General features: G+C 44.2%; 1 protein-coding gene across 1 annotated transcript; it reads left to right on the top strand.

The window, feature by feature from the left end:
* Positions 1-9,542: 9,542 nt before the first annotated feature.
* On the top strand, positions 9,543-13,248 carry LOC115130176 (E3 ubiquitin/ISG15 ligase TRIM25-like). The gene is made up of 6 exons (XM_065019382.1): positions 9,543-10,133; positions 10,550-10,645; positions 10,879-11,112; positions 11,235-11,394; positions 11,791-11,952; positions 12,045-13,248. The coding sequence occupies exons 1-6, from the start codon at positions 9,567-9,569 to the stop codon at positions 12,563-12,565; spliced, it is 1,740 nt and encodes a 579-aa protein (XP_064875454.1). The 5' UTR covers positions 9,543-9,566; the 3' UTR covers positions 12,566-13,248.
* Positions 13,249-13,620: the final 372 nt, after the last annotated feature.

Here is a 13,620-nt window from a genome sequence, read left to right as displayed (position 1 = left end):
GTTATTGCTAGTTTGACCACCAGAGGGCATCCTTGAGAAGCATTTGATAGTACTCCCGTATTGGCATTACCAGAGAATGTAAAACCTTTTTTGTAATAACATAGTATATGGGATTAATTTGAAGAAATTTGGCTTAATTAATTTGATTAATATTATGGTGTTTCTATTCAGAGAAATAATATGCACAGTTTGTCTCTACGTTAGCTAACATATTCCTCTCAATTGTACATTGTACATTTTTGGCTTGACTCGTTATGACGTTATAACTACTTACATTTGCCTCCCGTAATGTTTTGTCAGCCATCTTTGCTGAAGAAAGTCACCAGGGAGGGGTGGCTCATGTCAAATTCATCATTGGAACCACTCGATATGATTGGTCATATAAAAACCTATAGAGACATTAAAAAGGAACTAAGGTCAGCCCCCCCCCCCCACCCCCACTCCACCATAGTCTTGGCCCACTTAAGTGGCGCCTTTGGAGAGGCGACCCTCGCCGCCGACCTCGGACTGGGGACCCTTGCAGCGTGCCTCGAATAGATGGGAGACTCCGGCAGCGCCGGACAGGCGACATCATTGCTGTAAGACATGAAGATCAGTCAATGTGGAAAATCTCAAAAACTTTGAAAGTTTCTTCAAGTGCAGTCGCAAAAACCATCAAGCTCTATGATGAAACTGGCTCACATGAGGACCGCCACAGAAAAGGAAGACCCAGAGTTAGGATAAGTTAATTAGTTACCAGCCTCAGAAATTGCAGCCCAAATAAATGCTTCACAGAGTTCAAGCAACAGACACATCTCGACATCAACTGTTCAGAGGAGACTGCGTGAATCAGGCCTTCATGGTTTAATTTCTGCAAAGGAATAACTACTAAAGGACCAGAAGAGACTTTCTTGGGCCAAGAAACACGAAAAATGGACATTAGACTCGTGGAAATCTGTCCTTTGTCTGATGAATACAAATTTGAGATTTTTGGTTCCAACAGCCGTGTCTTTGTGAGATGCAGAGTAGGTGAACGGATGATCTCTGCATGTGTGGTTCCCACCATGAAGCATGGAGGAGAAGGTGTGATGGTGTGGGGGTGCTTTGCTGGTGAAACTGTCTGTGATTTATTTAGAATTCAAGGTACAATTAACCAGCATGGCTACCAAAGCATTCTGCAGCGATACACCATCCCATTTGGTTTGCGCTTAGTGGGACCATCCTTTGTTTTTCAACAGGACAATGACCCAACACACCTTCAAGCTGTGTAAAGGCTATTTGACCAAGAAGGAGATTGATAGAGTGCTGCATCAGTTGATCTGGCTTCACAATCACTCAACCTCAACCCAATTGAGATGGTTTGGGATGAGTTGGACCACAGAGTGAAGGAAAAGCAGCCAAGCAGCCAAGTTCAGCATATGTGGGAACTCCTTCAAGACTGTTGGAAAAGCATTCCAGGTGAAGCTGTTTGAGAGCATACCAAGAGTGTGAAAAGCTGACATCAAGTCAAAGTGTGGTGTTACGGCTCTCGTTTGTGGAATGACCGGACCAAGGTTCAGCGTTGTAGGCGTACATCGTTTTTTATTTGATGACACCAAAAGCAAAATAACGACTAAAAACGAAAGCGCATAGTTCTGTAAGGCAAAGAAACAATAAAGAAAACAAGATCCCACAAAACCCAAATGGAAAATGACAACCTATATATGATCCCCAATCAGAGACAACGATAGACACACTCGAACCACACTCGGCCAAAACAAAGAAATAGAAAACATAGAATGCCCACCCAAATCACACCCTGACCTAACCAAATAGAGAAATAATAAGGCTCTCTAAGGTCAGGGCATGACAGGAGGCTACTTTGAAGAATATACAATATATTTGGATTTGTTTAACACTTTTTGGGTAACTACATTGTTCCATGTGTGCTATTTCCTAGTTGTGATGTCTTCACTATTATTCTACAATCTAGAAAATAGTACAAATCAAGAAAAGGTAAACTTTTGACTGGTACTGTATGTGGTAGTGGAGTAGGGGCCTGAGGAACACACTTAGTGTGTTGTGAAATCTGTTACGAATGTACTGTAATGTTTTTTAATTGTATTTTGCCGAACCCCAGGAAGAGTAGATGAATGGTGATCCATAATAAATACAAATACAAATCATATATTTTGTGTTGTGGTGGTGTGACAGTGTTATATGATGCACTATTTTATATTTTATTTTATGTGTGATGTAAGTGTCTTAATGTGTTTGGACCTCAGGAAGAGTAGCTTCTGCCTTGGCAGGAACTAATGGGAATCCCTAATAAAATACAAATACAACTGTCCATGTACTCTTATAATCTCCACCCGGCACAGCCAGAAAAGGACTGGCTACCCCTCAGAGCCTGGTTCTTCTCTAGGTTTCTTCCTAGGTTCCGGCCTTTTCAGGGAGATTTTCCTAGCCACTGTTTCCCTACATCTGCATTACTTGCTCTCAGGGGTTTTAGGATCAGGTCTCTGTAAAGCACTTTGTGACCACTACTGTTGTAAAAAGGGCTCTGTAAAGACATTTGATTGACTGATTTATACTAAGCCTAACCTTAAACCTGACCCAATAGACAGTTCACTAGACACAGACCACACCTCCAAATGCATAGTTATTACAAGATTTATTTAGGAAGATTAAAATGACGATTCATGAGGACAAAGTCACAAGGTTGAACAGTTGGAGAACTGGAATATGTGAAATGGCTCTCATTTCCCTTGGCAGGGTGATTGGCGTGAGCGAGGTGCTGCGAGAACATGCCCACTGGGCTCATACGTCAATTCAACACCTATTCCACTTTGGTTCAACGTCATTTCATTGAAATGGCGTGGAAATAAAGTTGATTCAACCAGTGGGTAATGTGTTGTTATTTAAGATGCAACATGATTTATTGATCAGTGATTCTGTACAGTGCCTTGCTCAGCTCCAAATTTGAGATTTTTGGTGTCTTTGTGAGATGCAGAGTAGGTGAACGGATGATCTCCGAATGTGTGGTTCCCACCGTGAAAGCATCTAGAAGGAGGTGTGATGGTGTGGGGGTGCATTGCTGGTGACACTGTCAGTGATTTATTTAAAATGCAAGGCACAATTAGCCAGCATGTCTACCACAGCATTCTGCAGCGATACGCCATCCCATCTGGTTTGCGTTTAGTGGGACCATCATTTGATTTTTCGACAGGACATTGACCCAATGCACACCTTCAGTTTGTGTAAGGGCTATTTTACCAAGAAGGAATGTGATGCATCAGATGACCTGGCCTCCACAATCACCCAACCTCAACCCAATTGAGAGGGTTTGGGATGAGTTGGACCACAGAGTGAAGGAAAAGCAGCCAACAAGTGCTGAGCATACGTGGGAACTCCTTCAAAACTGTTGGAAAAGCATTCCAGTTGAAGCTGGTTGAGAGCATGCCAAGAGTGAGCTTGGTGTCATCAAGGCAAAGGGTGGTTACTTTGAACAATCTCAATAACACTCATGATTCCAGGTATGTTATTTCATAGTTGTGATGTCTTCACTATTATTCTACAGTGTAGAAAATCCCTTGAATGAGTACATGTATCCAACATTTTGACTGGTACTGTATGTGTAGTACGTTATTTGACTGTAGTCATAGTTTCACCTAGAAGTGTGCATCACTGAAGAACTGGTAGTTCACTGCTGTTTGAGAATGACTCAACATTTGGGCTGATCTATGACCTTACAGAACCTCCCCTGGTCAGAGGGGGATGAAGCGACCTCACAGAGCTACACACAACGGCACTTTATGGACATACATCAGACATAGATTGGTGGTTCTATAATGGCCAGAAAACAGAGTTAATGAATATACTGTGCACAATACAATCTCTGACACTGCTTGAGGAAGACAGAGTAGGACGGTATGTGACATGCAGTAACGAGGATGGACAGATGTCCAGTGCCCTAACAACTGGCCCCTAGCAACCAACCAGTGGTCAGAGCCTCAGGTCACAGAGGGGGCAGAGATCAGCAGGCAGACCCCCGACTCTTGCCGGAGAGGGCTCCTACTACAGAGGTTTAAGAGGGCTGTGAAATGACAGACACCGACAGGGAATTCATAACAATTGCCGTGGGTTTGTAATAGAGTAGCAACCAATCAGTTTTGTGGTTATGTGCCCAAGTAAATAAGCTACTTTTCACAGCTTTCCCACACAATATGTTTTGCCACATTGTTATGTTGGCAACAACCACAATTAAACTAAACGATTGCTTCTGTGCTACAGTATATGGAGAATAGGGTTTCTATGTCTCCAGTGTTTGCAAGCCTCCCTCCTTTCTCCTAGCTTGAGTACCAGAGGGTTTGTGCTATCGTTAGTGTAGTGTCTTAACACTTAGTACTTATTTATGTAATAAGAAAGACTCGGAATACAAGCAATTGAACTGGAGCTTCACATTTACTCAAACTAGTTAGTACCAGAATAACATAGAACAATACTGCGCATGACCAAGGGTGCTCCATCCTTAAAGGGGACATCAGTAATTAACAGAACATAACATTCCTTCTCTTATACAATCAGAGTTACTTTTACCAAACCACAACTGAAACATTTCCCAGAACTTCTTGTAGTTATTTTGCATCTTTTAATTTGAACTTGAACAGTTCGTTTTTGTTTGTTTGTTTATAAGTCTAGTCTGTCTGGTGGACGGTGCCTTCGTTCTGGGTAGCGCCTCGGATTGTCTGGAGGCTCCTGAACATCCTCAGTGTGTGCTTGTTCCATTATAGCGTCTGCTATAGCAGCACCTTCATCAACACGTTCCCTTCTTTCAGCCTGGGGTCTCTCTACTGCCCCACCGTCCTCTACAGTTCCCTGTGTGTCACTCTCAGGAGCTCTCTGTGCCTGTTCTCTCTCGATTGTTGTGCTGTTTTCCGTGGAATGCATTTGGTTAATGTGACGCCGCCACATTATGTCTGGGCTCACTTGAACCTGGTAAGTTCTGGGTCCCGTTTGTGTGTGTACGGTCCCTCTTGTCCATTTCCCTCCTCTTCTGTAGTCTCGCACCATCACTTCCTGTCCTGTTTGGAGATGGCGCTCCCGGCCACCGGAGAGCATCTTGGCTTGTTTGTTCAGCACTTCATTACGCCTGTTTGGCTTCATGATGTCCAGCTGTGTGCGGAGAGGCCTCCCGAACATCAGTGCGGCTGGGCTTTCATTTGTCGTGGCATGTGGGGTGTTTCGGTAGGAGGCCAGGAACTTGGCCAGTTTTGTTTGCAAAGTCCCTTCGTCTCGTTTTGCTGCACGGAGTCCTTGCTTTAGGGTTTGCACAAAGCGTTCTGCCAGCCCATTGGTGGCAGGGTGGTACGGAGCTGAGGTTGAGTGTTTGATTCCATTTACTGACATGAATCTTGTAAACTCGTCACTTACAAAAGCTTGCGCGTTGTCACTTACCAGCTGCAGTGGCAAACCGAAGCGTGCAAACGTTGTTCTGAGACACTCTATCGTCTGAGCTGAGGTGGAGGAGTCAGTGCAAAACACCTCTGGCCATTTGGAATGGGCATCAACTATAACCAGAAACATGTGCTTTTCAAAGGGACCAGCGTAGTCCACATGAATTCTCTGCCATGGCTCTGCGGGCCATTCCCATGGGTGGACTGGGACAGGAGCAGGCATGTGAAGGGTTTCAAACATCCACTACAGTTCTTTGCCATATTTTCTATCTGTTGGTCCAGACCTGGCCACCAGAAGTGGCTCCTCGCGAGCAGCTTCATTTTGACAATTCCAACATGACCTTCATGTAGTTGCTGCAAGACTAGATGTTGGCATTTCTGGGGTATCATGACTCTCATTCCCCACATCAAACATCCTTGGTACGTTGTAATTTCGTTTCTCCGCTGGAAATACGGAGTCAGCTCCTTTCTGCCAGTAGCTGGCCATCCTGACATGGTGTAGGTGTACACTTTTGACAAGGTCACATCTTTCCTTGTCTCCTGTTTGATAACTGTGCTTGTGACTGGTAGTGCCTCAAGCTGAGCGGTATGGAACATGTCCACTGCATCCACCCTCCTTTGTCTTTCTCTTGTACACGGCAGTCTGGATAATCCATCTGCATTTGTGTGGAGGGATGACGGCTTAAACTCAATGTCATACATATGACTGGCAAGGAACAGGGCATATCGCTGTAACCTGGCTGCTGTCATTGCCGGAATGCATTTCTTTGGACTGAAAATGGAAAGCAACGGCTGGTGATCTGTAACCAGTGTGAAACGCTTGCCATATAGGTATGCGTGGAATTTCTTGACGCCCCACACTAGTGCCAGTGCTTCTTTGTCGATTTGTGAGTAGTTTTCTCTGCATCATTCAATGTTCGTGACGCGAATGCAACTGGCCTCTCTGACCCATCTTTCAGTGTGTGTGAAAGGACTGCCCCTAATCCATAAGGGGACGCATCACAAGCCAACTTCACTGGCATTTCAGGGTCGTAATGCATCAGGACCTGTTCAGATGTTATGAGCCGTTTTGCCTCCAAAAATGCATTTTCACACTGCTCTGTCCACCGCCATGTCCTATTCTTTTCCAGGAGCTGATTTAGAGGCTGGAGTACTGCTGAAAGGTTTGGGAGGAATCTTCTGTAGTAATTGATCAGTCCCGTGAAAGATCTCACTTCTGTGATATTTTGTGGTCGTGGTGCCTGTACCACTGCCTCGATTTTGTCCTGTGTTTTGTGCAATCCATTGCAGTCAATCTCATATCCACAGAAGACAATCTTGTCTTTGAAGAACTCACACTTCTTTAAGTTTGCCTGTAGACCATACTCTTTCAGTCTTTTCAGGACCTCTTCCAGGTTAGCCAGGTGCTCTTTGTCGGTGCGTCCTGTTATGATCATGTCATCCAGGATACACTGGGTTCCTGGGATTCCTTGCAAAATCTGGTCAATAGTTCATTGCCAAATGGCTGGGGCTGATGCAATGCCAAAAACCAGGCGGTTATACCTGTATAGACCTTTGTGTGTGTTTATTGTCAGGTACTGTTTGGAACTCTCTTCAACCGGTAGCTGCAGGTAAGCCTGTTTCAGATCGATTTTACTGAAGTGTTTCCCACCAGCTAGTGCAGCAAAGATGTCATCCAGACGTGGTAGGGGTATTGGTCCACATGCAACATTGGATTCACAGTTACCTTGAAGTCCCCACACATTCTAACAGACCCGTCTTTCTTCACAATAGGAACTATGGGTGTGGCCCATTCGCTTCTGTCCACTTTCGTCAGGATCCCTGTATCCTGCAAGCGATCGATTTCCGCTTCCACCTTTGGTCTCAGGGAGTATGGAACAGATCTGGCTTTGCAGAATTTTGGGGTTGCATCATCTCTTAGTACAAGTTTTGCTGTGAAGCCTTTTACTGTTCCCATCTGATCACTGAAAACTGTGTTGTATTTCTTCCGCAAGTGTTCCAGTGTTTGGTCTGTGCCTTTCTCTTTGGACTGGAACGTGTGGAGCATTTTCAAGTCACACCAATTCAGCTTTATTTTTGAAAGCCATTCCCTGCCAAATAATGGGGGGCCAGTTCCAGGCACAACATACAGCTGTAACTGCTGTGTTTGCCCCCATAATGCACTCTGACTTGCAACGCCCCCATTGGACTCAATCTCTCTCCTGAGTATGTCTTCAGCAACACATTTGTGTTCTTCAGCTTGATAGCCTTAAAATGCTCATTGTAGACAGTAGTGGAAATTATAGACACTGCAGATCCTGTGTCCAGCTCCATTTTGAGGGGTTTGCCTTCGATATCTGGTGTCACCCATATTATGCTACTGCTGGGAGAAGTCACTGTGTTTAACTCCATTGTACCAATTAATCGTTCATCTGAATCACTGCCACTGTTCTCTGCTAGTGCATTCACAGACCCTTTAATTTTCTCAGTTTTCCTGTTGTGACTGAATTTTGCTTTGCATGCTCTTTGAATGTGCCCCCTTCTACTGCATTTGTGACAAATTTCGTCTTTGAAACGGCAATCCTCTGCTCTGTGACCATCTCTGTCACACCTGTTGCATTTTTCGGCCACACGGGGGCGCTGTCGACTGCGTGAAAACTTGTGCAGGGAAATTTGTGACAGGTCAGTACTTCTTTTACTTTGCAACTCAAATGCATCTTTAGTCGCGATTTCCATAGCCACAGCAATTTCAACAGCCTTTGCAAACGTGAGCTCTGATTCTGTGAGCAAACGTTTTTGAATGTGTTCATGTTTCAGTCCACAAACAAATCTATCCCTTAATGTGTCATTTAGGTTCTCTCCCAACTGGCAATGTTCCGACAGTTTCTTCAACACTGCTACATATGTACTAACCCCTCCCCTCATTCTGATCTCTCTTGTGGAAACGAAAACGTTCCGCGATGAGGAGTGGTTTAGGTGATAGGTGATTTTGCAATATCTCCACAATCTCTGTGAATGTTTTATTTGAGGGCTTCAGAGGGGCAGTCAGATCTCTTAGCAAACTGTATGGTTTTGGGCCAATTAAACTCAACAACGCTGGTACTCTTTTGTTATCAGCAATGTCGTTTGCAATGAAGTACTGTTCCAGTCGTTCAATGTAAGTTGCCCAGTTTTCTTGCGTGTCATCAAACACATCTATTTTCCCGATGCTAGCCATTCTCTTTACCTCCGGCTCCACAGGTCTTTGATCTGCCGCCTCGTTCTCGTCAGCTCTCCCCTCGTTTTCACTGCTTGCTAGCTGTTGTGCTACAGGGTCAAAATCTTCCTCTCTTCCTACGAACTCCATCTGTATTCGTGATGCACACTGCAGGTAATCATCCTCGTCGCCATTGTAGTGTCTTAACACTTAGTACTTATTTATGTAATAAGAAAGACTCGGAATACAAGCAATTGAACTGGAGCTTCACATTTACTCAAACTAGTTAGTACCAGAATAACATAGAACAATACTGCGCATGACCAAGGGTGCTCCATCCTTAAAGGGGACATCAGTAATTAACAGAACATAACAGTTAGCACAGACAGGCCTGGATATCAGGCTACATTTCTTCACCCTCGTATCTTCTAACTAACCAGTTTGACAGGATCGGCTGTGCAAGGCACTATACAGAATCACTGATCTACAACTCATATTCCATCACAAATAACTAGTCATTATGTTCTCGCAGCACCTTGCTCACACCTATCCCCTGGAACACACTGTAAGTCTATGGCCATGGAGGATCGCCACTGTTGCCAAGGGAAATGGGAGCCCAGGACTCCAGTTCACATACTCCAGGTCACCCCCTGATCTACCATCATACTGCCTACAGACTGTTCTCCTGAGTCGTCACTTTAATCTTCCTCAATAAATCTGGTTATAGCTATGTACTTGGAGGTGTAGTGGTCTGTATCGAGTGAATTGTCAGTTTGGGAGAATGGAGTGTTGCATGACACACGTACTATAAATAGAACTTCCTTAACCACCTCTGTCCAATCACAACCCTCTTCCTGGTGTCTGTCCAACACAACACTGTGTACAACCAGGAATGTTCCCACTCAAAAACACAAACAATTCTAGAGCAACGGAAGTAGTATCATTCGGCTAGTGTTTGCACCACATTGGCAGCAGCCATGGACTCAATCAGTTGTTCAATATGTCTGGATCTACTGAAGGATCCGGTGACTATTCCCTGTGGACACAGCTACTGTATGGGCTGTATTAAGGACTGCTGGGATCAGGATTATGTGATGGGTTTTCTGATCAGCTGCCCCCAGTGCAGACAGACCTTCATCCCAAGGCCTGTTCTGAAGAAAAGCACCATGCTAGCAGAATTGGTGGGGAATCTGAAGAAGACAGGACTCCAAGCTGGTACCCCTGCTCACCATTATGCTGGACCTGGAGATGTTGCGTGTGATGTCTGCACTGGTAGAAAACTCAAAGCGGTCAAGTCCTGTCTGGTGTGTCTGGCCTCTTACTGTGAGACTCACCTCCAGCCTCACTATGAATCTCCTACCTTTAAGAAGCACAAGCTGGTCAAATCCTCCACACAACTAGAGGAGAAGATCTGCTCTCATCATGACAAACTGGTGGAGATTTACTGCCATACTGATCAGCAGTTTATCTGTTATCTGTGTACAATGGATAAACATAAAGGCCATGATACAGTCTCAGCTGAATCAGAAAGGATTGAGAGACAGGTATTGACAATCTATAATTCCGCTCATTCAGAGTATCACTGTGAAAATACCATTCATTGCTGAACATTAGTCACTACTGTACAACATAGCTTTGAAAAGGAAGTCAGCCAACACCCAATAATCTAGCTGTGCTAATATACACACTCATGTGATGTTACCTTTACTGAGACCTGAATAGTTGCATTGGCTCTTTCAGCTAATGCCTAGGCTTTGGCTTAGCAGGCTAATGATATTTTCTGGCACGCAGGAGATCTGTGATCGAACACGATCGGTCACACTCATACAGACTCACACAGACACCCGCATGCCTTTTCCATATTGCATAGACTTTGACCTATCATAATGTTTGATCTGTTCTCATTAAGACAGAATCACTTGTACAAATGAACCATGGAATTACATGTGTTTCCCTGCAGAGCCAGGTGGGGGGAAAACAACAGAAATCCAAACAGAGAATCCAGGATAAAGAGAATGAGATGCAAGAGGTGAGACAGGCTGTGTATTCACTCAAGGTGAGTGTTGTTAACCATTTACATGTATTTACTTAGCAGTTAGCCCTCTAAGGTGACTTATTCCTTCTAAACTAAACTGCAGAAAAACTGGAGCCTGTGAGCAGCCCAGTGCCCATATGCTCCAATCCTATTGAGCCCCTCTGTAGGGAACATGTTGCTGGGGTTCTGATGAGAGCTGAATGAATGGGCTGGTTAAAATGCAACCCCTCCTCTCTTTCGGCTTGTCCTAACAGTGCTCTGCAGAGACAGTGGTGAAGAACAGTGAGAGGATCTTTACTGAACTGATCCAGTCCATTGAGAGAAGGCGCTCTGAGGTCAAAGAGCTGATCAGAGCCCAGGAGAAGGCTGAAGTGAGTCGAGCTGAAGGACTGCTGAAGCAACTGGACCAGGAGATGGCTGAGCTGAGGAGGAGAGAGGGCGAGTTGGAGAAGCTTTCAAACACAGAAGACAACATTCAATTCCTCCAGGTGATATCAGTGACTCTCTGTCCCCAGCATCAGGTGTTTACTGCTGAAAATTATTTTTTTAAACTTTCACAGCAATAATCTTTTTCCTGTTTTCTAATCTTTTTTGTTTTGTGCATCTGTAGAGTTTCCAGTCTCTCTATGTCCCTCTTGGATCTAAGGCCTTACCCAGCATCACTTTCAATCAACACGTCTCCTTTGAGCATATAAGGAAATCAGTCTCTGGGCTGAAAAGTCAAGTTGAAAAGATCTGCTCTGGGGAAATTGCGAAGATCTCTGTAAAAAGTAGGTAACATACAGTATTAGGTCAGTATATGCGATGCAAGTTAGGGCTTGATTAAATCCATAGAGCAGATCATCTGCGTTGTAGCGAGCTTGACATTTAAAGGTAATTTCCGATTGAGCCGACACATGCAGCGTTTACTGTGAATGCAGTCTCCACGAACTCGCTACCATTGCCTTTAAATGCCATTCACGCTAGAACGCAGATATTCCACGCTACGGAATTAATCGAGACCCTATCTGCCATTTTGTAAGTTCAGTACATTTGGTGAACTTTATGGTTGAATGTTTGTTCTCAATGGAGAACCTTTTTCAGTTACTTATCCTATTGACTTGCTGTAATGTTTATGTCATGATCAGTGTACACAAGTGATACTTGATTTCCTGTTGTTTTCATAGTAAAAAAAGTCCACCTTGTTCGACCTTCTGAGCCCCGTTGTCTTCCGTCATTTGGCACAACTCAGTCTGGACTGTCAGTTGGTGGATTAGCATCACATGGGAATGACACCACCTGTCAGAAGACGAGGCCTGAACCCAAGACCAGAGAGGAGTTCTTGGAATGTGAGGAGAGAACATACTGTACATACACGTGTACAAAAACACACACACACATGCACACATACATTTCACCTGTTGTTTTGTCTTCTCTTCAGATTCCTGTCAGCTCACATTGGATCCCAACACAGCACATAAAGAGCTGCGTCTGTCTGAGGGGAACAGAAAGGTGACATGGAGTGATAACGACCAGCTTTATCCTGACCATCCAGACAGATTTACCACATGCCCCCAGGTGTTGTGTAGAGAGGGTCTGTCTGGAGCCTGCTACTGGGAGGTAGAATGGACCGGGGTGGAGGTTTGTATAGCTGTCTCATATAAAGGGATCAGCAGGAGAGGACATAATGAGTGGTTAAGAAGCAGTAATAAGTCCTGGTGTTTGGAGTGTGGTGCCTCTAGCTGCTACTTCTATCACAATGATAAACAGACTGACATACCAGTCCCCCGCTCCACCAGAGTAGTAGGAATGTACTTGGATCACAAGGCAGGAACTCTGTCCTTCTACAGTGTCTTTGACACAATGACCCTCCTCCACAGAGTCCAGACCAATTTCACTGAACCCCTTTATCCTGGGTTCTATGTCACTACGTCTCTCAAGATACTGACACCGACTCAGTGATGAGTTACAGTTAGTTACAGTGATACATTTAGAATAAAGACAAGCAAAAGGGTCAGAATAGTGAGCGGAAAGATCCATATTATAAGATTAAGAAGTATTACCAAGTTTAAATAAATGTGCACATAAATTATCGTGATTCTATTGCCTTAGTGCATTTTTCTAAAATGGGTTTTGTATAAAACTCCCACTTCCACAGTCAGCATGAGCCCTCTACCAGAGAGGAACAGATGCAGGTACGGTATGTAATATAAATACCTTGTCTTTATACCGTGGCGTGTATTCACGGACGGCAAGGGTAGCCAGGCTTCCCCATATATTAAAAAAATGTCTCATTCATCTCTCTCAGTGTGTTTATAATTTTCCATCAATTCGCAAGGGGCTGAATCTCACCGAAGAAATCATTTGAGCGAGGGAAACAGTGCCCCTCTGTCTCAGTATGTGTAGCCCAAAATAGTATAACATGTTGCCGCCGTAGCATTTGATTGATCGATGCCAGCAAGCATTTGGCCTTCCTTGATTAAAATATTATAAAATAATTAGCCAATCAGCATTGAAATGTGCTGAACTCTGGGTTGTCCTGATGCAGTAAAACGCCCGCCAACATGAAAGATAGAAGGATGGTATTGGCATTCAACTAGTCTACAAGCAGGGTGAACACGCAGACACACACACACACACACACACACACACACACACACACACACACACACACACACAAATCCATACCATGGACAGCCACATGATATTTAGCAACATTGATTGGACTAAATTGTTTTTGATATCATTAAGTTTGTTGTCAGTGTATTAAACTAAGCATAAATAGCCTTATTGATTTGATGATGTTTACATTTTTTTATTGAAATGGTGCTGGAATAGCAGAGGCGGTGCTCCTGTTGTGTTTGTGCTGACTTGTGGTAACTCCGTGATTCTAAATCAGTAGTTGTTTAGTAAACTGTTGAAAACATTAACTTGCTTGACCATACTGCAGGTGATATAACTGTTTGTTACAGCTTTGTGGGCTTCACCGGCACAGCCAGAAGAGGACTGGCCACACC

The sequence above is a fragment of the Oncorhynchus nerka genome, linkage group LG6 (assembly GCF_034236695.1).
Source record: "Oncorhynchus nerka isolate Pitt River linkage group LG6, Oner_Uvic_2.0, whole genome shotgun sequence".
Taxonomy (NCBI): Eukaryota; Metazoa; Chordata; class Actinopteri; order Salmoniformes; family Salmonidae; genus Oncorhynchus; species Oncorhynchus nerka.
Note: the sequence above shows the minus strand (reverse complement) of the source record. Positions and strands in the feature narration are given on the sequence as shown.